The sequence below is a fragment of the Pelophylax lessonae genome, assembly GCF_965119305.1.
Source record: "Pelophylax lessonae genome assembly, chromosome: 3".
Lineage (NCBI taxonomy): Eukaryota > Metazoa > Chordata > Amphibia > Anura > Ranidae > Pelophylax > Pelophylax lessonae.
Window position 1 is genome coordinate 278447147 of NC_138770.1, and position 25887 is coordinate 278473033.

Here is a 25887-nt window from a genome sequence, read left to right on the forward strand (position 1 = left end):
AATTAGCCAGTAAGGGCAGACTTGCCAGTACTAGACGTGTCGCCGGCAGCGTCATAGACAGGCTCACCCCAGGCCCCACAATCCCCCGCGCCTGTCCTAGGTGATCATGGCGGGGATGAGTGTCCTCCGGTCGGCGGGGGCGATGATCAGCCGGCTGCAATGTGCTCAGCGCTGGGCGCTCCGGACTGACGGGCTGCTGGGGAGAGGAGCGCCGGCTGCAGCGGGTAAGAGGGTGGCCTGGCTGGGCCTGGTGTCCTTGTGACCTCTGCCTGGGGACAGGTGACATTGTATGCGGGCACCATGGAGGGGTGACCTGATGAGAAGTACACTGGCAGGAGCAGAAAGGTCCATTTACCTAGAGATCATTGTACCCTATGACAGTCCCTGCAGGGGCACTCCTAGGGCAATGATGATGGGCACATGAATGGCAGACACTGCTAGGGTCATTCACATGGATGGGAAATAACACATTTACAACCTCTTTTATTTACACATCTGAATGTAGCTGCATTGTTTTTACAGGGGATCTTCAAACCGGTGTGTGACCAAAAACCCCGCATCTGAGGACATGCCTAGGGCAGGGCTTGACAAGTTTGCGTGAAATCTAAGAGCCAGCTAAAAAAAGCTTTTTTTTTTTCACGCTTGCCAAATAGCCGGCTTCTGTCAGATACACACGAATCTCCAAAGTGTAGAACAATCCTCCTGCGCTCGAGTGAAATATAATGGGGGGAAGAGAAATACTTCCAACGGACTTGGATGGGTACGACTTGTGGTCTTGCTGCCCCCTCAGGATCAAGGGTATCCGATACCACAACAAAGAAAGGGGCGCACCGACCTAGTGCATTACCACCAAAAACATTTATTAAAATAGTAAAACGTATATATTATACTCACAAAGCAGGTGTGAATATTACACACATCAACATGGAATCTCCAATGCTGCTGCCATTTCTTGGCTCTGAGGAAGGGGGTTTGCCCTCGAAACATGTCAGCCTAGCAGTTCCATGAGGTACACTGCATGCCATCCAGCATTGCGCAGTGCCTTGGCTACCTTGGAGATTCCATGTTGATTATGTGTGTAATATTCACACCTGCTTTGTGAGTATAATATATATGTTTTACTATTTTAATAAATGTTTTAGTGGTAATGCACTAGGTCGGTGTGCCCCTTTCTTTGTTGCCATACATACGAGCCCAATGACGGGCAGTTTTTAATGAACCAATTAATGCTGCCCAGCATTCGACCTAGGGATGCACCAATCCAACTTTTTTGGACCCGATACCGATATCTGGCGTTGTGAAAACGCTGATACCGAACCGTTCTGGAGCTATACACAAAGCAAGCGGCTGCAGTACAGAGCAAAGCTGCTGTTTCATGTGTACGGCTCCTCCATTCACAGGCGGAGTGCATCTGATATCACTCTGCCTGTGAGCCGGACCTATACAGGAAGTAGCGGCCCCCATCCCATACTACTACTGCACCTAGTAAGGGATGGATGAGCCGTTACCAAGCAAAAACCGGATCGGCCAGTGGATCGGTCAATGTTACCGATCCCCCGATCCATCTTAAATGGCCATATCGGCGCCGATATTGGATCGGTGCATCCCTAATTCGACCCGTGTGTACTTTGTTTACTTCTTCTGAGAGATGTTAAAGGAACACTCCAACCACTATGACCTCTTCAGTGATTTAAAGTTGTCATGGCCATAGGAGTCAGAAACCCTGACCATGCTGATATATTTACAATTATGTGCTGGGGGCTAGTTGCACCCCTAGCACAAATGACTTACTGCTAGCGGGTATTGCTGGCAGAGAGTGTGAGGGGCGGCGCTGGAGGAAGCATGCAGAGCTTTCTGTATCTCTCCTCTCACAGGCGGAGTGCATTTAACCACTTAAGCCCCGGAGGATTTGGCTGCTCAAAGACCAGGGCCTATTTTGCGATTCAGCACTGCGTGACTTTAACGGACAATTGCACGGTCGTGCGACGCTGTACCCAAATAAAATTGACGTCCCTTTTTCCCTCACAAACAGAGCTTTCTTTTGGTGGTATTTGATCAACTGTGCGATTTTTACTTTTTGCGCTATAAACAAAAAAAGAGCGACAATTTTTAAAAAATAACAATATTTTTCACATTTTTATATGAAATCCCCCCCCCCCCCAAAAAAAATTAAAAAATCAAAATTTTTTAACATTTTAAGCCAATTTGTTTTCTGCTACATATTTTTGGTGAAAAAAAATCACAATAAGCGTATTTTGATTGGTTTGCGCAAAAGTTACTTCATTTACTAACTACGGGAAAGATTTATGTAATTTTTATTGTTTTTTTTTAACTAGTAATGGCAGTGATCTGCGATTGTTTTTGCGGGACTGCGACTTTGCGGCGGACAGATCGGACCCTTGACTGACATTTTTGACACTTTTGGGAGTACCAGTGACATTACTACAGTAATCAGTGCTATAAATATGCACTGTTCCTGTAAAAATGACACTGGCAGGGAAGGGGTTAACTTTATTAGAGATCCAGGGGTTAAGTGTGTCCCTAGGGGCGTGGCTTTTGATGTAACCACAAAAACAAAGGATCCTACATAGCAGGATAGTATGATCTCTGCAGTTACACCAGGGGAATGACAGGCGGCTTTGTTTACATCAGCCTGCCTTTCTCTCTCTCCAGCGGGAGATCGCGAGTGACCGGCGGACATCGGAGCCGCCGGTCACTCGCGCGGGGATGGCAGTGAATGAGCGGGGGTGGGAGCGTGCCTCCGGCGGCCCGTGCTTGCCCCCTATTGGCTCGCGGGCGAGTGACGTACTGATACGTCACTTTGCCCAGGGGGGGCTGACCGCCGCAATATATGTACTTGCGGCAGTCGGCAAGTGGTTAATATCACTCCACCTGTGACAGGACGGAGCCGGAACTATACAGGAAGCATCTGCTCCGTTCTGTCACAGCTGACAGACCCCGTTCTGTCACCAGACATCCCAATTCTCGTGCGAGGTGCGGGAGTCTCCCACATGGGGAAGGTTTCTTGTCGCCAGACATCCCAAGTCTTGTGCAAGGTGCAGGAGTCTCCCACATGTGGGCGCGGCACCTGCGGGTGTCAGGGAGACTCCCGCACCTCGCAGGAGACTTGGGAGGTCTGGCGACAAGATACCTGCTGCAGTGTAACCCAGGCCGCTAGCTCTAGTTGCCAATGCAACCTGGCGTCTGGGGTTTGTCTAGCCCTGGTCTATGCATTGTGATATTAAGAGAAAAAACAACAGGACAACTTTACTCACTTACAAAATGGATCTGAGGGCTAGTTCACACCACATTCAGTCCAGTCAGGGCCGTCTTTAATACAGGACAAAAGGGGCAGCTGCCCCGGACCCAGCCATTGTTGTGGGGCCCAAGGCAGCTTTGCCTTGAGCCTGGCACTGGCCACAAATAGTTAAGTGGATTCAAGAAAATGTTTGCCTAGGGTCCAATCATTATTAAAGATGCGCTTTTTTTTCTGCATCTAAAATGCATAGATAGGAGGTCATATGGTTTTTAATGGCATAGTTCACACCAGAGCTTGCAGTACCAGAAAAAAAAGTAGGACATGCTGCATTTTTTCTGTACTTGAACTGTACTTTAATGCATAAAAATGCATCAAAAACGCACTGGAACACACACTGTCCTCATTAAGGGCCAGTTCACACCACATGCAGCATGGATAGTAGGTTGTATGGCTCTCAATGGCATAGTTCACACCAGTGTGGTCAGTTCCAGTGCGTTCCAGTTACAGAAAAAAAGTAGGACATGCTGCATTTTTTTCTGCACTGGAATGCTGTAAAAGGCATCAAAAACACATGTCCTTGTTTAAGGTTAGGAAAACAGGGGGGAAATGCATTGGACTGCATCAAAAATGTACATGCATTAAAGCATGTGGACTGCGTTTCTATGGTGTGAACTGGCCCTAACGATGAAGAAAAGAGGGAAGATGCACTGGAAAGCATCAAAAACACGTAAAAAAATGTGCATGCAGAAAAGAATCGGGCCTGGGCTTCTAGGGTGTGAACTGACCCTATAAGCAGGTGTTATATAGAGCGGGTTCATGCCAGCATGCAGTGCGTCAAAGTGCATTCAGTGCGTCTTTCCTGCGCTGACCTGAAAACGCACTGCCTTCGCAATCTGCTGCAGGTGCCAGTGTATTGTTAATGGCATCCAAAATGTAGATCACACATGCAGTGCGTTTGTGACCACCAAATCGCATGGTACAGCAATACCACCACAGGATTTGGTGCATTCATTTCTCCACGTTCTAGTGTGATTTGCAGCCCATTCAGATGCATTCCTGTGTCATTCAGATGTAAACTGGCTCTTGATGTGGGAAGATTTGTTCCAGTAAACATCAGTTTTTACATCCATCTGAATGTAACCCTAGGACCATACATTGACATGTGATCTGTAGACACATACATGTGACATCCTGGCAAGCTGCATCTGTCCTCCCAGACTTGTATGCAAGGGGGATATCTGACCAGGATCACATTCACACGTCTTCCTTCTAAGGCTGGTGACCTTGTGATTCCCCCCTCCTGTCTCTGCATTGGATGATGTCACCTATTCTATTAGACACATCTGATTCAGTGGAAGTTAAACAATAAGGCTGGCCATACATGTGTCGCATTTCCAAAGAACATTCTTTCGCAAATCAGAGGTTTTGTGATTCGATGGTGCCACCATTGATTTTGAAATTTGACCGACCAAGCCTTCAATTTCACCTTCTATTGCTACAGAAAAGAATTTTCATGGCTTGGGAATCTTCTTTTCTTTCTGGGAATTTTCTTTTCTTGCAATCCTACACATTTATTTTTTGATTATATTTCTCACACGATTCTCCCATCGTTGACTAGAAAATCGTACGTTTTTCAAAAACTTCCAACATGCCCGATCACTCAAATTCGATGACCGCATGGAAATCGGCCATTGCTGCGGCCCACTAATGGTGCGAAATTCGAACAAAAATTGTTAGATAAGATTTTCGAAATTGGGCCCATGTATGACCAGCCTAAGTACCCTGTCATTCTGTTCATCTGTGTGGTCTCAGCTAATCGATCCTTCCTACCTCCCCAGAAGAGTCCTTACCAAGATCTGACACCCACGCCCTCTGGTGCAGCCGCAGGGATGGGCAGGAGACAGGGGACTTGTGATGTGGGATGTAAACACTCTCCGGAGACCATGGGCGTCAGATTTTGGCAAGTACGTATTTGTGGAGGAGGATGGTGAAATCTCTTAGCTAAGGACACGGGAAAATTAAAAAAAAAAAAAAAAAAAAAAAAGTGCACTTAACAGGTGTAAAGTGAAGGCTTGCTTGATTAATAGAAGAAATTAAAACATATTCAGTGCCATATTGATTTGGAAGGTGTTAATCCTTCACCTTATATGGCTGAAGGTGTGAATTGTTGACAAAGCACTGAGAAGTAGTAAACCTATAATGCCACCTCCCGGGGGCCCTTAAAGTGGTTGTAAACATCCAGATATGAAATATGAAGAAAGCATAGAGAAGAGAACACTGCCGATAAACATGTACAACTTATGTAGGAGGATTTGTTTAATCTCTGTGTATAACCTAAGGCCAGTCACTGGGTATATGGAAAGGTTTACAACCATTTTAATGTCCAGGAGACTGCACAGCTTCTGTATCATGTGACCATTGTGATTGGCTGTCACACTGGTCACATAATCAGGAGCCTGTCCCATTGGCTCCCAATCAGAAGTCTTGACCAAAAACTGTCTGTGACTGTTCATTGAGTGTGCTGGGAGCGCATTCTCAGCACAAAACTTCATGGATTTGGTGTCTGTACTTCATGTGTGGATATAGGTGCAGGCAGGGGTATCTTCCTGACAATCATTAGAATTGAAGAGGTGGCTTGGAGAAGCTACAAACATTACAGAACAAGTCCAGTTAGATGTGACTAACTTCTACTAGATATACCATGACCCGGATAAATGAGAGCCTTTATAGACTCCTCTCTTTTGTTTTTCCTTTAGTGCCTGTGCGTTTTTCCAGTGGTGGAAAAAGGATCTTTGCCATTGGTCCTTCACTTTACCATGACCAGAAATTCAAAAGATACTTGGTAAGTCTTCTTTCAGTTTAGTTGTGAGACATTGGCGTTCTAGTTTTGGCTATTTCCTATTGGAATAGTACAATTATCCCCTGGTATCTGTATATCCTTCTTTATAACATCAGAACCATCAGCTTAATCTCTTTGTTACAAGTTTTTAGGGTTTTGGAAAATTATAGTTTTAGTGCATTTATCTCACTCTAAATTATGCTTAACCAATTGGCACCCTTGACTTTCAGTGGTTATACCACTTTTGTGTGAAAGCAATCCTAGCAGCTAAAAGGCAGCTAGATTGCTGTCACAGGAGGCGGGAGGGAGTTACTGCCACCTTCCCAGACTCTCCCGTCCCACCGGTGAATTTAATTTGTTATTTACGTCTATCTAAATCTACTAGTGCATATAATACTACCCTGATTGACAATGTTGTTAGGGTGGCTCTGTTGCTCTTCCAGTGGAGTGGAGAGACCCTAAGACGTGAAGTGTTACAGGCCAGATCACCAGGTAAAGATAAAAGGGGAAACTAAAAAAAGTAAACTAATGCAGCCACCACATTTAAAGTAGAACTGAGGGCAAAACTCAAGGTGAGTGGCATAGAAGCAAGGATGCTAAAACTTGTGTCAGGGACAGGATCAGTACTGTTAGGCCAACCAGGAATGTTTGTGGGTTGGGGAATAAATTGTATGTACTTTGTTATAACTGGTATGGCAGAGGCAGGAAGAGCTTGCATTCTTTTATTGAGACACATATATTGGTTTACATATATACAGTATGAAGTGTCATATTTGCATGAGATGCTGCACTGTGAGTGAAGCTTGTGCAAATTTGAGTAAAGTAAAAGCAAGTGGCCGTGGTGCCACCCCTCGGCCCTTAACTCAAGCGACAATGTAAATGCAGAGCAGAGGGAAGACCCAGGCTGCTCCTTGACTCTGACATTTCATATGATCCAGCCAGGGAGGACTTTCTCGGTCTGCCTAGAGCTGTGCTGAGTGTTATTATTGGTGCCAACTACACTGGGGTTTATTTTATTCTCTCTATACAAGTCATACATTCTAAAGTGTTACCTACAGCCTGCAGGTGTTTGCTTGCCGCATTTTTTATTTATTTTTTTCAAATTTTTATTGGAATTTTTTTTTTTGTTCGTAAAACAAAACCTCTAATAAAGACCAGCAGGACATGAAAAAAGGAGGTTACATAAATGACATAATGTCAGCATGATCACATGCATGTATTAAAAAAGGGAGCTTCCGCCCATATAATAGTCATTACTTGTACCACACAGCAGAGGAATAAATGCATTTTTTCTTCTTAATGTTGCCTCCCAACAATGCATTTAAATATTAATGCCCCCTATTTGAAAATAGTTTTGTCTTGAATGCCCTTGAATGCTTGCTTTTATGTTCCAAAAGGCTGTCACCAATTGTTTGTGGGTGTGTTAAAAATGGGTGTGATTTTGTGAGCGTGGCAATGAATAGGGTGTGGTCAGTAGCAGGTCCCTTGATTTTATTTTCAAAAACTGGTAAACTAAAGTCGCTTTTTTTTTTTTTTTTTTTTTATTTGATGGCTTAGAGGAAGGGTATATTACATTACATGAGAGATATGTATGTGTGTATACATACAAATGGACATCCATCTAAAAAAAAAAACACATCGATGTGCTACTGGAGTCATCCATGTGCACTTTATTTTATAGTTTTTGGCCATACTAGTTTAATTTTTTAAGAGGGTGTAATCCATTTATTATCATTTTCTAAGTTTTTTTCATTTTTGGTTCTATATGGATATAGTACTTATGGTATCTTGTGGTTGCTGGGTTACACATTAACCCCACCTTTATAACCGGTTACTCCCTAGCCCCCCCTTTATTTTTTTATTTATTTTTGGTGGACCCTTTGTACCTGACAACTTAAATGGCCACTGAGCATTAGGTTTGATTAGCTCTGAGGAAGGGGGTTTGACCCCTGAAAATCTTAAGCCGTCCAATAAGGTTTGGTCCTATGCCGAGCACATCACATTCGACTGAAGTACATTCGTTTTATGCATACAGTTTTATCCACTTGTGAGTATCCATTTGTCTCGGGTGATGTAAAAAACTTGCCTATGGTAATGCACAAGATATTTGCGCCCGCCTGTGTGTTTTTGCAGTTATTGAAAATGTCCCAGTCCCAATCTGAGTAGGGCTGTACCCCAAAGAGGTATTGCGCATTGAAGCACTGTGAAAGAGACAATTCCTGGATCTAGCTCTAGAGTGTTTTTTGGAGGCTGCAGAGTAGAGGGGGGTCTCGTTATTGAGTTTTCTTTCTTTCCTTCCTTCCTTCCTTTTCTGTCCGGTAGGTTCAACAGGTATTGAGAAGATGACAAATGTCCCCATTGGAAGATTTCCCCCTCTTCCTGTTCTGGTGACAACTCATTTTGGGTTTACCCTCAGTTCAATTCCAGGTGTTACTGGTGATCAGCACAATTAGAAAGAGGCAATCTTCCCAATTGGCAGACAGTTTTACAGTTATACCTTAAGTCCACTTTCACATATTTGAGTCCTGGTGTGTTAACATTCATTGCGCTAAGGCCCATTTATTTGAACTCTTAGTTGTGAAACTATTAGGAGACTTTTTTTTTTATCTACAGCAGTGATATGTAACCTGTTGGCCAAGACCCTGGATTTGAGATTATAATCGACTTTCAATTTCCCTACGACACCTGGGCTCCAGAGAGCCAGGGAATCTCTGTCCTGCTGCTTTTGTCACCATCTTTTGTAATTCCAATACTCAGTCCTGTACTTACAATAAAAATCTTCATTTTGTTTTATAGAAATTCTACATACTGCTTGGTGTGATACCTGCAGGTATCGGTATATCACTAATCAATTTTTTTGTTGGTAAGTAACAATTTTTTTTAATGGTTTTTTTCTTTTAATGATTTTTTTTTCTTTTTTTTTTTTTAACTTGTGTGTTACAATATTCAAATAATGTATTACTTATATATATATATATATATATATATATATATATATATATATATATATATATTTTTTTTTTTTAAAGGGTCTTATGCACTTGTTGTTCTGGGCTATACTGTATAATATAGAATTTAATATATTCTAGAGCTGCACTACATATATCCTGGATGTGTATAAAAATACTTGAGACTGAGAAAGATGCACACATAGCTTGATGAAATTGCATTGTAATGCTTGAAACTGTACAGTTGCTTGTTTTCAATTATGTATGAACATGGAATTTTGGAAGCAAAATAATTGCATTACACGAAGACCATATATATACATACATATATATATATATATATATATATATATATATATATATATATATATATATATATATATATATATATATATCTCTATCTCACACACAGTGCCCTTGACTTTTTATATTCCAGTCTTAAGTTCAATGTTTTGTTAATCTGAATTGGTTGTGATGGATCAGAGCACAATAGTCTAAGTTGGTGAAGTGAAATGAGAAAAATATATACATAAAACTATTTTTTGGAAATAGAAAACATAAATTTGGCATGTGCATATGTATTCACTTCTTTTGTTATGAAGCCCATAGCAACACTTAAGTGGTTTAAGGGGAAACATGTAAATGTGTTGGAATGGCCTATTCAAAGACCAGACTTCAATCCAAGAGAAAATCTGTGGTTAGACCTAGGGCTCTTTCACACGGCTGCTTCGTGTGTCCGCAAATCATCCTATTTTTTTGCGGATGATTTGCGGACATAATGTAAGTCTATGGTATTGCGGATGTCATCGGAATACCATCCGCTGACATCCGATTTTCTTCCTTTCAGTTCTGTTCCGTTTTTTGGAACGGAACAGAACCCTATTTTTCCTCCGTTCAAAAAACGGAAAGGAAGCAAAATCGGATGTCAGCGGTGTCATCCGCTGACATCCGCAATGCCCATAGACTTACATTATGTCCGCATATCATCCGCAAACGAATGGAATGATATGCGGACATACGGAGCGGATGACACAAATGTCGTCCGCTCCGTGAAAAAAAAAAAAAAGTCCCGCAGCGGAGCTTTCACACGGAGCGGCCGTGTGAAAGAGCCCTTAAAGATTGCTGTTCACAAGCGCAAACCATCCAACTTGAAGGAGCTGGAGCAGTTTTGCAAGGAGGAATGGGCAAAAAACCCAGTGGTAAGATGTGGCAAGCTCATAGACTTATCCAAAGCAACTTGGAGCTGTGATTGCCACTAAAGGTGGCTCTACAAAGTATTGACTTTAGGGGGGTGAATAATTATGCACATTGACTTTTTCTGTTATTTTGTCCTATTTGTTGTTTGATTCACAATTAAAAAAACAAAAAAAAAAAATCTTCAAAGTTGTGGGCATGTTCTGTAAATTAAATGATGCAAATCCTCAAACAATCCTTGTTAATTCCAAGTTGTGAGGCGACAAAACACGAAAAATGCCAAGGGGGTGAATACTTTTTCAAGGCACTATATATATATATATATATATATATATATATATATATATACACACACATATACATATACATTTTTTTTTTCTTCATCATGCCCGGTTTAAAGCTGGGGCTTTGTTCCTTTTAACGGACAAGTTCAGGTATAACTAAAAAGGATCCAGCTAACCAGCTGCCCCCCCTCCTACCGTACTCAAAGCTAATCCTACCCCCTCCCACCTAGATGCCTACTGGACTCTCTCCTACAGCAGCAGCCTCCCAGAATGATTATATTTTAGAAACATAGAATGTGTCGGCAGATAAGAACCATTTGGCCCATCTAGTCTGCCCAATATATCTGAATCCTATGAATAGTCCCTGGCCCTATCTTATATGAAGGATAGCCTTATGCCTATCCCATGCATGCTTAAACTCCTTCACTGTATTTGCAGCTACCACTTCTGCAGGAAGGTTATTCCATGCATCCACTACTCTCTCAGTAAAGTAATACTTCCTCATATTACTTTTAAACCTTTGCCCCTCTAATTTAAAACTGTGTCCTCTTGTGGTAGTTTTTCTTCTTTTAAATATGCTCTCCTCCTTTACCGAGTTGATTCCCTTTTATGTATTTAAAAGTTTCTATCATATCCCCTCTGTCTCTTCTTTCTTCCAAGCTATACATGTTAAGGTCCTTTAACCTTTCCTGGTAAGTTTTTTCCTGCAATCCATGTACTAGTTTAGTAGCTCTTCTCTGAACTCTCTCTAGAGTATCTATATCCTTCTGGAGATATGGCCTCCAGTACTGCGCACAATACTCCAAGTGAGGTCTCACCAGTGTTCTGTACAGCGGCATAAGCACTTCTCTCTTTCTACTGCTTATACCTCTCCCTATACATCCAAGCATTCTGCTGGCATTTCGTGCTCTATTACATTGTCTTCCCACCTTTAAGTCTTCTGAAATAATTACTCCTAAATCCCTTTCCTCAGATACTGAGGTCAGGACTGTGTCAAATATTCTATATTCTGCCCTTGGGTTTTTACGCCCCAGGTGCATTATCTTGCACTTATCCACATTAAATTTCAGTTGCCAGAGTTCTGACCATTCTTCTAGTTTTCCTAAATCCTTTTCCATTTGGCGTTTCCCTCCAGGAACATCAACCCTGTTGCATATCTTTGTGTCATCAGCAAAAAGACAAACCTTACCATCGAGGCCTTTTGCAATATCACTTATGAAGATATTAAACAAAATTGGTCCCAGTACAGATCCCTGAGGTACCCCACTGGTAACATGACCTTGTTCTGAATGTTCTCCATTGACTACAACCCTCTGTTGTCTGTCACTCAGCCACTGCCTAATCCACTCAACAATATGGGAGTCCATGCTCAATGACTGCAGTTTATTGATAAGTCTTCTATGTGGGACAGTGTCAAAAGCCTTACTAAAATCTAGATATGCAATGTCTACTGCACCTCCACCGTCTATTATTTTAGTCACCCAGTCAAAAAAATCTATAAGCAAATCCATTGCAAATTTTTTTTCTTTGCTGTCTGTGCAATAATTTCTAATAGACTTGAATCGAACTCTCTTGCAATGGCCCAGCTACGGTTCATCCATGTCTATGGGAAGTCACTTTCCATATGTGGGCAGCACTGAGGTTTCTGAAAGTGGATGTGAACACAGTGAGAGTCTGTTGCCCTCAGAGAAAGGTAAATAGCACCCGGGTGGAGGTGGCGGGTTTAGCTTTAAGTAGGTTAGGGTGTGAGTCTTTAAATTTGATCAAAACCTGAACTTGTCCATTTATAGATACCAAAGTTTGAGGTTTTATTGCTCCATCCTCCTACTACAGAGGATAGCTATGTCATTGCTGGAGAATAACAAGCATTACAAGAAGTGGGGTTGCTTTACTAAAACTGGAGGGTGCAAAATCTGGTGGAGCTCTGCATGGAAATCAGTTTCCAGTTTTTTTTTTTTTTTTGTCAAAGCTTAAAAGTTAGAAGCTGGCTACAATGCAGAGCTGCACCAGATCGTGCGCTATCCAGTTTTAGTAAATCAACCCAACTGTGTGTTGGTGCAGTAAGGAGAGGCTCGCCCAGAGTTTTCTTCTGAGATCCTGTTTATCCATTACACTTAAAGAGCTGAACTCCAATAATATGCAATATTTGAAATGGCAGTGATTAGTAGATGTTGGAATGTTCAATGTCTAGTACTATGACGTGCAGAAGTAAGGGATCTTCACCCGTCCTGTACTTTTCTTTTGAGTCTCTATTTTTATTTTACCAGGTCCAGCTGAACTGGCAGAAATTCCAGAAGGCTATGTTCCTGAACATTGGGAGTACTATCAGGTAAGTTGGAGTAGGGAGTAGTATAGCATTTAGTGGAGAGCAAAAAACTAGAAAACTACTGCAGGTATAAAGTGCAGGCACATAGAGGTTAGGACCGCAATCGGCAATATTTGCACTTTTGCAGGTTTAAAGCTGCTGCCGGTATGTGCAAGGACCTGGAGCAGTTTGCAGCTTTTTTGATATTCTCTTTGCAAGTTGAATGTTTGCTTAAGCTGACCATACACTGATCCAAATTCCTGCTCAATTGGGAAAATGTTGATCACTTTGTGGCCTCACCAGCTGTTGAAGGGACATATCAAGGAAATTCTCGGATGATCAGTGGCTGGAGCCACTGTATTGGGTGCCACTGTGAGAATACAATGTCCCGGTGGAGGATTTTCTTTCAACCACCTCATTTATGTGACTGAACAAAATAAAAAAATGTGTAATTGCCAGCCTAATGCCCCGTACACACGTTCAGATAATCAGACGACTTATCGTTCGCATTTTGTTGCATGATACTAACATCGAATTCAACAATGCGTACAAACCGCATAATTTTTGTCGTACGATTCTGGAAAAGCTTCCTGGTTGCTTAGCTACGTATCAGATGGTGCAAAACAAAAACAATGGCAGCCAGGCTTTTTCCGTGCTATTTTAGTGTTTCTGAGCATGCGCGGTCTTTGTCGATCGATTTTTAGCGGACGCATAGTGTACTGATGAAACGATTGTCGTTCGCAAGGCTGTCGTACGACGGAAGTTTTCCTGTTTGTCCCTTCGGATTTTGTTGGATGAACTGTCGTGATCGGCTGTCGAAAGCTGTGTACTAAAGATCAGATTATCGTGTGATCAGGTCGAAAGCGAGTTTTGTCGTACGATTATCGGAACGTGTACGGGGCATAAAGCTGGATACACCCTATAGAACTTTTGTTGTCAGATTTCCTTTAGATTTACCTTTTCTATGTAGTGCAAGGGCCTGCCTGATTGCATACAAATTGAAAGTGTTTAGGTTTGACCTCCATATTATATGGTTTTAGTAAGTCTGAAGGAAAAAATCTAAAGAAAATTGTATAGTGTGTATGGCCCATTAGCCTTGAAAATGAGGAGAAGCTGTGTTCACTTCAAACAAGGTGTCAACAAAAATCTTGTGTGTGGTTGTGGTCTTTTTTTTTTTTTTTTTTTTTGTACACTATTAGTTATTCCGAGTGCACGCCACTATTAAGTGATCATACTTTAATACATACAAAATCATAAATTGTTGAGAAACTGTGCTGCCGCACTAGTGTGCTACTCACCAAACAGTATATAATCATGTATAAAGTGCACATAAAATTCTACATGTGTAAAAAAAAAAAAATACGTTCACACACCATAAATTTAAAAAATGTGTAAAAATATCCTGTGCAAAGTATCCTTGTTTATAATTCCAAAAAAATCTTAATATTCTAAAGAATTCTTCTGTGCTTCACACACTGTACCAAATGCCACCACTATTAACCGCTCGCCTTATACCTTGATCTATAACCAATAGGTCATATGCGTTTGTCTCTGTAAGGGAAAATTCCCAGTGAATTGGATTGAATAAAAAAAATCTTTAGACCAAATGAAGAATGCACATCTCCAGATCTTTCACAGAAAAGGTCAGGAGAAAAAAATATAGAAACCATTCTAGCACTTTCCATTTAATTATATGCAGTATATTTATTAAAAAAACAAAGGAAATACACTCACAATCAAGGTGCACGAGACTGGTGCACCACAGAGAAAAGACCACCAAAGGGGTGCCTAAATAGTACTTATGTAAAGGGGACTTCAATCCAATCAGAAAAAAAGAAATGTTAGCAATTAAAATATAATCTATGGTAATTCTCATTAGTTTCCTCTTATTCAGAGTTTTCCGGAAAAAGTAAAGGTCCTTCCTTGCAGCGCATTGCAAGGGTTCTGTCCAGGGGACTGGGTAAAGCCATTTCACTCACCTGCTCCCACAGACACCTCCTTGCTACTAAACCAGTCCCCGCAGCCTCTTGCACTGCAGCGGTTGGATGCCCTTTGGCATCCTCGAGACTGATGTAGGGACCCAAACCCTGCATTGGACATGAAGACTGAGGAAAAAGTGCACTGCCGGAGCATGGGGGAGCGCTGTTTGCAAGGACAGTGCAGGATCAGAAGTGTAAAAGTGCTTTTACCATCGCCTAGACTAAATAAGCCATTAACCCTTGCAGTGTGGACACAGCCCCACTGCAAGGGAGGACCTTTAATTTTTTTCCTGGAGCTGGGCCCTAAAGCGTGCGTTAGGGTCCTTTCACACGAACGATCTGATCAGATCCGCCTGTCAGTTTTTTCAGGCGGATCTGATTGGATCGTCCATGCATCCCTATGGGGCAGCGAATGTCAGCGGTGACATGTCCGCTACCATCCGCATCCGATCCTGTCCGTGAAATCCGGATGGATGGAAACCCCATTTTCCATCCGTCCAGGAGATCGGATGAGAACAGACAGGCGGTCCGCTCTCATCCGATTCCCCATAGAGAGCAGCAGGGCTCTGGCACATCCCTCTCCGCACACAGAACGGAGACGGAGCTGTCATCTGCCTGCTCAGCGGGGATCAGTGGATCGATCCCCACTGAGCAGAGAACGGTCTGCACCGCACAGCGGACCATAAGAAAGGACCCTTACCCCAACATTTCATATTCCTGGTATGCATCTGCTGCACCATGTACTTGTATGAAAAAGTATCCTGTTCTTTTTGTATTGTTTCCTTTGTGTGAAATACCTGGTGATCCTGCCAGTCCCTCTGCTTTTCTATTAAAAACTAACCACACTAGGCAAGAGTGTACGCCATGGTCAGTTCTCTAGCTATGCTGGGAACTGTGCTCTCCTCCATTGATCGGACTTGTCCTGACACACCCCTGCTGCACAGCCATTCACTGGGAAGCTCAGTGCTGCTGTTTCTCCTCCCCAGCTCTTAAGCAGCGGAGAACAGAGAGAATGTGATCACTCTTTAAAAAAAAAAAAGGGAAAAGGGTATTTATAATGTTTTTATGTCTATACAAAGATTTCTATTTTAGCTTGAATTGGTTGTTTTACAAGGCGACCGTTTTACTTTAAGTTTCTTCATAGTTTATGAATTTTTAATTTTAATCATTTCAGCACCCAATCACTCGTTGGCTATCCCGCAATTTGTTTCATCCTATTGATGAGTCTTATGAGAGAGGAATGACAATACTCTACAATGAAAACGAGAAACGTCAGCTCAGGTAAACAAATAACTAATCCTGTACAAGTTATTTGAAAACTCTTCTACAAATATATTTTTAGCCCCGGTTCACACTTATGCGATGCGGGAAGGCTGCGAATCCGCAGCCTGTTCCCGGATCACACACGCACCCCCGGCAGTTCACACTGCCATATGCGATACGCTGGGGGTGTCAATGTAATCTTAACGACACCCCCAGTTTGATCGCATATCGCAGTGCGATCTTGCAGTTCGCACAGGATCGGATCGCACAAGTGTGAACCGCTGTGCGATCCGATCCTGATGCGGCTTCCAAAAAGGGTCCCTGTGCGTGTTTGGTGCGGCTGCGGTGCACATTTAGCCATACAAACTGTATGGCTAAACTCGCACCGCACAGCTGATCGCATGTAATGTCAGAGCAGTGCGCTCCGACATTACATGCGAACCCCGCACTCGCACAAGTGTGAACCGGGGCTCAATGTACCTGTGACTGCTTTGTTTTCCACATTCAAAAAAAATTAATATTCTTGTCTTAGTAAAATAAATGAGCTACACACAGTGGCAAGAAAAACTAAGTGAACCCCTTGGCATTAACTGCTTTTCTCCAGTCGTCTGTCCAGGACAGCACAGGAGATATAGGCTCCACCTCCGGAGACAGGAAACACAAAGGATCAGGTGAATAAAGGGGCGGACACCCACCATCTTCCCCAGTCTTTTGTGTTTCCTCCCCGGAGGAGGAGGCAGGTGTGGAGCTCTGCTGTACCTGTCCTGGAAGGAGGTCAGCGATGGGGGGCCCCCGGTGGTCGACGAGGCCGTGTCCGGCGCATCTCCTCCTGGAGCCCGGGGAGGGCTATGTCCAGTACCTGCTACGAGGGGGAGTCCGGTCGCCGTACCGAGGACTTCCGCATTCGGGCAGGGGGACGCATGCGCAGGCCTTGAGTTCCGGCCTTTGGAGCGCATAGGAGGAGGGCGGGGCTTCCGGCGCATCACTTCCGGTTCCGGCTCTCACAGTGGTGATGACGCCGGAACCATGGCGGTTTATTTAAACTGCTGAAACCGCTACAGGTCGGCGAGGCTTCCCTGTGCAAGAACGCAGCGGCGGGATGTTACAGGAGGAAGAGGCCTCTCTCATGGAGACTGCAGGACCCAGCGGTGGTGGCGCCATCCCAGCCCAGGTAGGTGTCACAGGGGTAGGCTACCTACTAGGCTGGGAGAGGGGGGGGGTGAGTACAGGGGCCCTCAGAATGCTGTGATTCCCCTGTTGGTTTTACTCTCCCCCCCCCCCTCAAAGCTGAGTCCGGGCTAATGAGCCTAGGAACTCTGGCTTAGCTTCTCTGGCAGGGGGAGGGGGTGGCTATTGTAGTTTATCCCCCCTCCTTGTTTTTTTCTGTTAGGGTCTCACCATCTCCTTGTTTTTTCCCTCTTCTCGTCTTCAGGCTCAGCCCAAAGACACAGAGAAACCTTCGGGGAAGAAAAGATGCCCGTCCTGTGCTGCTAAGTTTAAGGAGGGCTGGAGTAAACCCCTTTGTAAACCCTGTATAGACAAATTGGTCTATAAGGAGTCAACAGGGGCATGCAAGGATTTAATCGCAGGAGTCCAAAAGGAGATGAAAGCGATTAAATCTATGCTGTCTAGCATAGAGACCCCCAAACAGCCAGCAGAAGCCCCCCTAGTTTCAGCCCCAGAGGAGGGTGTAGAAACAGAGGCAGAGGACTCAGATTCCCTTGAAGAGCTTAGTGAGGCAGCTTCTTCCAGGGAGGTCCTTGAGTTAGGGACTAAATCGCCTAGGTATAAGTTATCACTGGAGGAAGTGGATGCTTTACTAGGAGTGATTTATGAGACCTTAGAAATTAAGGAAGAGCAGGTCTCTCTGTCCCTACATGACAAAATGTACCAAACCCTGAAAGAAGCTCAGTCTAGGGTATTTCCGGTACATGAAACTTTGTCGGACTCCATTAAAAAGGAGTGGGTGGAGCCTGAAAAGAAGCTGTTTTTCCCAAAGAGCTTAAAGAGGAGGTTTCCCTTTAAGGAGGACCCCTCTTGTATTTGGAACAAGGTTCCCAAGCTGGATGCGGCCTTCTCACAATGCGCCAAATCTACAGACCTGGCCTTTGAGGATATGGGTGTCCTTAAAGAGCCTATGGATAAGAGAATAGAGATTCTCCTTAAAAGGTCATGGGAGGCAGTTATGGCTAACCTAAAACCAGCTATGGCCACAACAGTGGTGGCCAGAAATCTGGAGGTTTGGCTGGACCAACTTAAAGCTCATCTGGAAGGAGGGACTTCCCGTAAAGAAATTCTGGATTCCCTTCCTATGCTGTTAAAAGCGGCCGGGTATATGGCAGATGCTTCGGCAGAATCGGTCAAGTTGTCCGCCAGAACTGCAGCCCTGGTGAACTCTTCACGTAGGGCCTTGTGGTTGAAGTCATGGTCAGGGGACTTAGCGTCCAAGACGAAGCTTTGTGGTATCCCCTTTGAAGGGGACCTCTTATTCGGCCCAGACCTAGAGAAGGTCCTGGACCGAACAGCTGACAGGAAGAAAGCTTTTCCGTCAAAGCCCAAGAAAGCTCCAGAGCGACGTTTTTTTCGTCCCCAAAGACCACAAGGGCAAACTTCCAAAATGCCAGCCACTAAAAAACAGTGGGGGAGAGGACAACAAAAGAAGGGCATTCTCTTTTCCTCTCCTAAAAAAACCTCTAAACCCCAATGACCGGGTCCCGGTGGGGGGAAGGTTGGGTCAATTCCTCCCACAGTGGGAAAGCGTGACCCAAAACAGGTTCATATTGAGGATTATCAAGGAAGGTTATCAGATTCAGTTCCAGGGTGTTCCACCCGCGAGAACAGTTCTGACCTCCCCTCCCAAAGATCCCCTAAAGGCGTCGGCACTGTTGTCGCAGATTGGCGACCTTGTGGACCAGAGAGTCCTTGTCCCAGTGCCCCAAGAAGAAACAAACATGGGTTTCTATTCGCACGTCTTTGTGGTGAAAAAGCCGTCAGGGAGTTTTCGGCTAATCCTGAACCTGAAACCTCTGAACAGATGGGTGACCTACAAGAAGTTCCGGATGGAAACCATCTTTACGGTAAAAGCCATGCTCCCCCCAAATTGCTTTATGGCCTCCCTAGATCTAAGGGATGCCTATCTTCATATCCCTATTCACAAGAAGTCTCAAAAACTTTTAAGAATAGCGATAAGATGGGGGAGTGCTGTTCGCCATCTGCAGTTCAGAGCCCTGCCATTCGGACTAAGTTCTTCTCCCAGGATTTTCACCAAAGTCCTGGCAGAAGCACTGGCTCCCTTAAGACTAAGGGGAATCTCGGTCATTCCGTATCTGGACGACCTTTTATTTTTTGCCCATTCCTTTCCCCAGTTACAGGAGGACTTGCGGGTGGCCACCCGGTTCTTGGAGGACCTGGGTTGGTTAATCAACAAGGAGAAATCCAATCTGATCCCAACGCAAGAATTGTGCTATCTGGGGTACAGGATAAATTCAATAGAGCAGAAAGTTTTTCTCACTCTAGAAAAGGGGGAAAAGGTAAAGGCGACAGCAGCCGCCCTGCAATCCAACATGGCACTGTCCATCAGGACAGCTATGTCAGGCCTAGGGTTCCTCGCAGCAACAATCCCAGCTGTTCCTTGGGCAAGGGCCCACTTTCGGTGTCTCCAAGCCAACATCCTGAGAGTTTGGGACGGGAGACAACAATCCCTGGACAAGACCATCCGTTTATCTCCAAAAGCCAAGCAATCGCTCTGGTGGTGGAGAAAAGAAGAAAACCTCTGGGGGGGCCTTCAGTGGTCCTTCCCAGTGTCCGTCCGAATAACTACGGACGCCAGTACCTGGGGCTGGGGAGCCCATTGGGGAACGAGGATGGCACAGGGAGCATGGTCCAGAAGGGAATCTCGGGAATCGGCCAATTGGAGAGAACTACGGGCAATCTGGGAAGCCCTAAGAGTGTTCTCCAAGGACCTGAACGGACACCATGTACAGGTCCTATCGGACAACGTGGTGGCGGTCGCTTACGTCAACAAACAGGGAGGGACTCGGTGCCCGTCCCTGATGCAGCTGACGGCGAACCTTTTTTCCTGGGCAGAAGTAAACCTGAGCTCTATTTCCGCAGTCCACCTAAGGGGTGTGGACAACGAGATGGCCGACTTTCTAAGTCGCCATCAGGTATCGGAAGCAGAGTGGTCCCTAAACAGGGAAGTCTTCCAGTTGGTGACCCAGAGATGGGGCGTTCCAGACATAGATCTGTTCGCCAGCAGGACGAACAACCAAGTACCAAGGTACTTTTCCCAAGAGAAAGGCGGAGGAGCCATAGGGCTGGATGCCTTAGCTCAGGAATGGACGTCTCAGCTGAGTTATGCTTTTCCCCCGCTCAAATTGATTCCTCTCGTGTTAAGGAAGTTCATCAAGGAGGATACCACCTTAATCCTGATAGCCCCGTTTTGGCCAAACAGGCCTTGGTTTTCATCCCTGAGGCGTCTAGCAGTGGGTCCCCCCCTCATGTTACCAGAGAGGGAAGACCTGCTATCTCAGGAGCCGATACAACTGCCAAAGATTCAGAGAATGAAGTTGGCAGCCTGGTATCTGAAGAAAGTCTTTTGAAGTCAAAAGGACTTTCAGATAAGGTGATCTGCACAATTCTTTCTAGTAGAAAGAAGGTCACCCAGGCAATTTATTTTAAGTATTGGAAATTTTTTTGTTCTTGGCTAAAAACCGATAACAGGGAGGTCGGTATTCCAGCCATTCTTGAATTTCTGCAGGAAGGTGCAGACAAGGGACTGGCCGTTAGCACTTTAAAAGTGCAAGTAGCGGCATTGTCAGTGTTTCTGGAAAGATCCCTGGCTTTAGAACCTTTGGTGGTGAGGTTCTTCAAGGGACTATCCAGAATTAGACCAGTTCCATTTAAGGTTCTTCCTAAATGGGACTTGTCAATAGTACTACAGGGTTGGATAAAACTTTCGCAGGACGCAGACCTGTCGTTAAAATATATCACCCTTAAGACAGCCTTTCTGGTAGCAATTTCTACAGCCAGGCGCATTAGTGAGCTTCAGGCGCTTTCAGTTAGGGAACCTTTTCTTCAAGTTTTTGAAGACAGGTTGGTCGTACGTACAGATCCAGGATTCCTACCTAAAGTGGCTTCCAGGTTCCACAGGGCCCAATAAATGGTGTTACCATCCTTCTGTTCCTCCCCTTCCAATCCAAAGGAAGCAGAGTTTCATCTTTTAGATGTCAGGGCTTGTGTGTTAAGCTATCTAGAATGGTCTAAGAGCTTTAGAAAATCCAATGCTTTATTTGTAGTGCATTCAGGGAAAAATAAGGGGCAGCAGGCTTCAAAGAATACTATAGCCAGGTGGATTAAACAGGCGATAGTAGAAGCTTATAGAAGTTTAGATAAGGAATGCCCTTTTTCTCTGTTAGCCCACTCCACGAGGGCATTATCTGCTTCTTGGGCGGAGCGGGCTGGGGCGACACCAGAGCAAATTTGCAAAGCAGCCACCTGGTCTAGCTTCTCGACATTCATCAAGCACTACAGACTGGACCTTCTCTCTGCGCAAGATCAAGCGTTTGGAAGGAAGGTCCTCCAGGCGGTAGTCCCACCCTAATCTGGTAAGTTCTCGTTGATCTCTCCTGTGCTGTCCTGGACAGACGACTGGAGAAAAACCAGAGTTAGACTTACCGGTAACTCTGTTTCTAGGAGTCGTCCAGGACAGCAGGGATTCCCTCCCTATAATGCTGTTTTTAACCATGGGCGAGTGTTTTTTTGTCTTGTTACAGATGCCATGTCCGGGGAGTTCTCGGATAAAGACTGGGGAAGATGGTGGGTGTCCGCCCCTTTATTTACCTGATCCTTTGTGTTTCCTGTCTCCGGAGGTGGAGCCTATATCTCCTGTGCTGTCCTGGACGACTCCTAGAAACAGAGTTACCGGTAAGTCTAACTCTGGTTTTTCTGCAGTAATTTGCCAAAAAAGTGAATTGATCCTCATCGAAGTCATGACAATAGAAAAACATAACGTGCTTCAGCTGATAACACATAAACAATTCTAATTTCTTGTGTCCTTATTGAACACAACCATTGAACATTCACTGTGCTGGAGGAAAACGTAAGTGAACCCATAGATTAATTTTGTCAATGAAAGATATTTGGAGTCGCTATTTTGCACACTTGGAGTCCAGTTAATGAAATGAGTTTGGAGGTATGGTTTAGAGCTGCTTTGATTAATAAGACCTTCAAACTTTTTTAAGATGGCTGTTCATTAGAAGCATCAGCTGATGTGAACCATGGCTCCCAAAAAGAGCTCTCTGAAGACATATGATCAAGAGTAGCTTATCTGCAAAAGGCTGGAAAGGGATACAAAGGAATGCCAAAGTGTTTAGGCATTCATCACTCGACAAATTGTCTATAAATTGAGATGGTACTGGGGTTACTTTTCCTAGAAGGGGGCGCCCAGGCGAGAACTCCCAAGGCACAACACAGAATCTTAATGAGATAAAGAAGAACCCAGGAGTATCTGCTAAAGGCTTGAAGATAAGACTGGAACTGGCAAATATCTCTGTTCTTGGATATGATCAGTTTAAAAGTTCACAGAGTTCATACTGAGAAAGATGTAAAAGAATGATGGTGATGTAAGCTGTATCTAGACCAGATTAAAATGGTGCAGTGGTGTGGAGGAGGCTCTCACTGATCAAGATTCTGAGGGTGCTCAGCATGTCTCCGGACCTTTTCCTTGTGACTCCCGGCCACTGATGCTGCCATTATAAAGTAAAAACTGTCTTTCTGCACATTAAGATGGTTTTCACTTTATAGCAGTGCCCTGATCTCTATCCCGCTGTATGATAATAATCAACAAAATACAAGAAACTTTGTTCTCATTCAGCTTCCTGCTCCGCTCTGCTCTTAAAATCTCCACTCTGCTCTTAAAATATCCACTGTCCGGGTGCATGTGAATTCATTACATGCACTAACGGGCCGGACATTTAGCGGCAGCGGGCCGGGTGCACGTGAATTCATTACGTGCATTGACAGGCCGGACATTGTGTGTGCGCTTTTGGGCACCAGATACTAAGGCCAATGGTACAGTTGCCAGGACCCTATCCCATCTTTCTCTCCCACATCACGCTCCTATTGACCTCTGCAGGGCAGCCTAGCTGAAATTAGTGGCAAGGTTAGAATATATACACTATGTTGTCAAAAGCATTGGGACACCAGCCTTTACACGCACATGAACTTTAATGGCATCCCGGTCTTAGTCCGTAGTGTTCAATATTGAGTTGGCCCACCCTTTGCAGCTATAACGGCTTCAACTCCTCTGGGAAGGCTGCCCACAAGATTAGAAGTGTGTCTATGGGAATGTTTGACCATTCTTCCAGAAGTGCATTTGTGAGGTCAGGCACTGATGTTGGTCGAGAAGGCCTGGCTCGCAGTCTGCACTCTTAATTGATCCCAAAGGTGTTGTTGGGTTGAGGTCAGGACTCTTAGCAGGCCAGTCAAGTTCCTCCACCACAAACTCGCTTATCCATGTCTGTGTGGACCTTGCTTTGTGCACTGGTGCGCAGTCATGTTGGAACAGGAAGAGGTCATCCCCAAACGGTTCCCACAGGCAATGAAAAACGTATAGCTAAATTAATAGGCCCACAGCCAAAACATAAGAAGGGCTTTAGAGCACCCAGTTGTTTCTTTTAAGGTGTAAGTTCAAATAAATTTAAAAACGTAAATTTACACCCCATCCCCAGTCCCCACTGCACTTACATCTTAGGCTGGGTCCACATATATGCGGCTGCGGTTTCAGCACGGAAGTCCGATGCGATTCTGTTCACTGGTTCAGGTGCAAATTTTTTTACCAGAAATTGCACCTGAACTGGACTGAAATGCACAGGACTCTTTTTAGAACCACACCGTGGCTCCCCCCGCACATGTATGAGAAGGCTGTTGGTTTGCATGTTATGCGAGTCGGATGCAGTTCGAAACCCATCTGATTTGCATATCTGTGAATGGAGCCATACTGTGGGTAATTATCTGTCCCATGCAGCAAGTGCATGGGTCCAGAGATTTTAATGCCCTGCTTCCCCCCCCCCCCCTCTCCCCCTTTACTTCTTAGGGCTTCCAGGATGGTTCAGAGCAATTCTGAATGGTCAAAGTGGGTACATGCAAGCATGTGACCAATTGGAATTGCTGTGATTCATCCTGGAAGTCCCTTAGGAAAGAAGGGGAAGAAGAGCTGGGCTTTTAAATCCCCAAGCCACTGCCCCGGCTATGTGGGCAGTGACCACAAATCGCCCAAGGAGGTAAGTTCAGCAGGGACGGGGGTGGGTATAGGATATTGGTTTACCTTTTTTACATTTTTTATTTTTTGTGAAAGAGATGAACTTACTTTAACATGGCCTTTCCATAGTACCTCAATCGCAGTATAAACTCCATGCACAAAAAGAAACCTAGATTTGCACTATGTTGGCTTATTCATTAAAATAGCTAAAGGAAGAAAGTGTTATACCCAGATGAACCAGTAAGATTGCATCTTTGTCTGGTTTTACTTCAGTGACATATGTTCTAGGTTACTGCACTTCACACTTTCACAGTAGTTTTTAAAATGTACTGGACTTTCTATCCAGAAATCCAACAATATCTGTATACTTGTAAGCACCCCTTTTAAACCAAGACATGCGCTAACCTTGATACTAGAAGAGAGGGAGGGGGCACGGGCACAATCTTCCTCTGTGACTCACACTGCAGTCTTTGCAATTTGATCTCCCTGCTCTTCAGATCTGTTTCACATAACAGCTGTAGAATAAGTTGGGAAAGTTGTTGCTCTTGTATAAAGCTTGCCACCTATTGGCTGTCATTGGTAAATATTCAATATTCCAATGTAATATTTTTTGTACCTGGCATAATACATGAAAATGCTAGAATTTCTTAAAAAGTGTCCCAAGCACCTTGTTTTTATTTTGTATGATTTGATATAACTTTTTGGTCTCTTTTGCTTTAGGTTGTATGAAGATGTTGCCCGTGCCTCAATGAGACAGAAGGGAGATGGTCCATGGTATCATTATGAAACACTGGATAAAAACCTCATTGATTATGATCCTAAATCCACCCCTGATCTGTAATGAATCCACTCACTTAGGACTCCTGTAAATCATTTATCACAATAGATTATTATATATATGTCAGTTGGTTTCAGAAATATTCACAACCTTCAAGTTTGTACCCAATAAAATGACTTATTTACTTGGAAAACTGGATCCTGTGAACATTATTTAATAGAAAGAAAATTAGGTGATGTAACTAAAATGGAAAAGAAGATTGTAAAACTTCATGAGAATTAGTAAGACGTTCGCCTTTGGGCAACAACCTTCAGGGGAACACAAAACTCTTTGTTGCAGCCAGAAACAAGTGTGTATATTTTGTTAATATATTAAGATGATATTGATACTGTAATAAAAACTCAAATGTTTTTTTATTATTTAATCAACAAAGGCATTAATAAGTGTAATGGAATATTGTGGGAAAAGTAAATACGTCCTTGACCTCAGAAGATGGTATTGCCCCCTTTTAGCATAAATAATTGTAGTTGCAACTGCCTGCTAGTCTCAACATCAATTTTTGAGATTTATGACAACTCCTATATATGCAAAATACCACAAAATTGCAAAAGGTTTGTGGGTTTTCTTGCATGACTAGGTCAGCCCAAAACCTTCCATTGCTTCTTTTTGAGCCAGTCCTGGTGGATATGCTAATGTGCTTTGAAATGTCATCCATTTCCGCTTCAACTTTTGAACAGATGGGGGGGGGGGGGGGGGGTTTACTAAAAGTGGAGTGTGC

At 44.0% G+C, this 25887-nt stretch overlaps 1 protein-coding gene across 1 annotated transcript; it reads left to right on the forward strand.

The window, feature by feature from the left end:
• Positions 1-55: 55 nt before the first annotated feature.
• Positions 56-25302, forward strand: NDUFB5 (NADH:ubiquinone oxidoreductase subunit B5). The gene is made up of 6 exons (XM_082249004.1): positions 56-224; positions 6016-6101; positions 8895-8961; positions 12792-12853; positions 15983-16089; positions 25052-25302. The coding sequence occupies exons 1-6, from the start codon at positions 107-109 to the stop codon at positions 25170-25172; spliced, it is 561 nt and encodes a 186-aa protein (XP_082105130.1). The 5' UTR covers positions 56-106; the 3' UTR covers positions 25173-25302.
• The last annotated feature ends 585 nt before the right edge of the window (positions 25303-25887 follow it).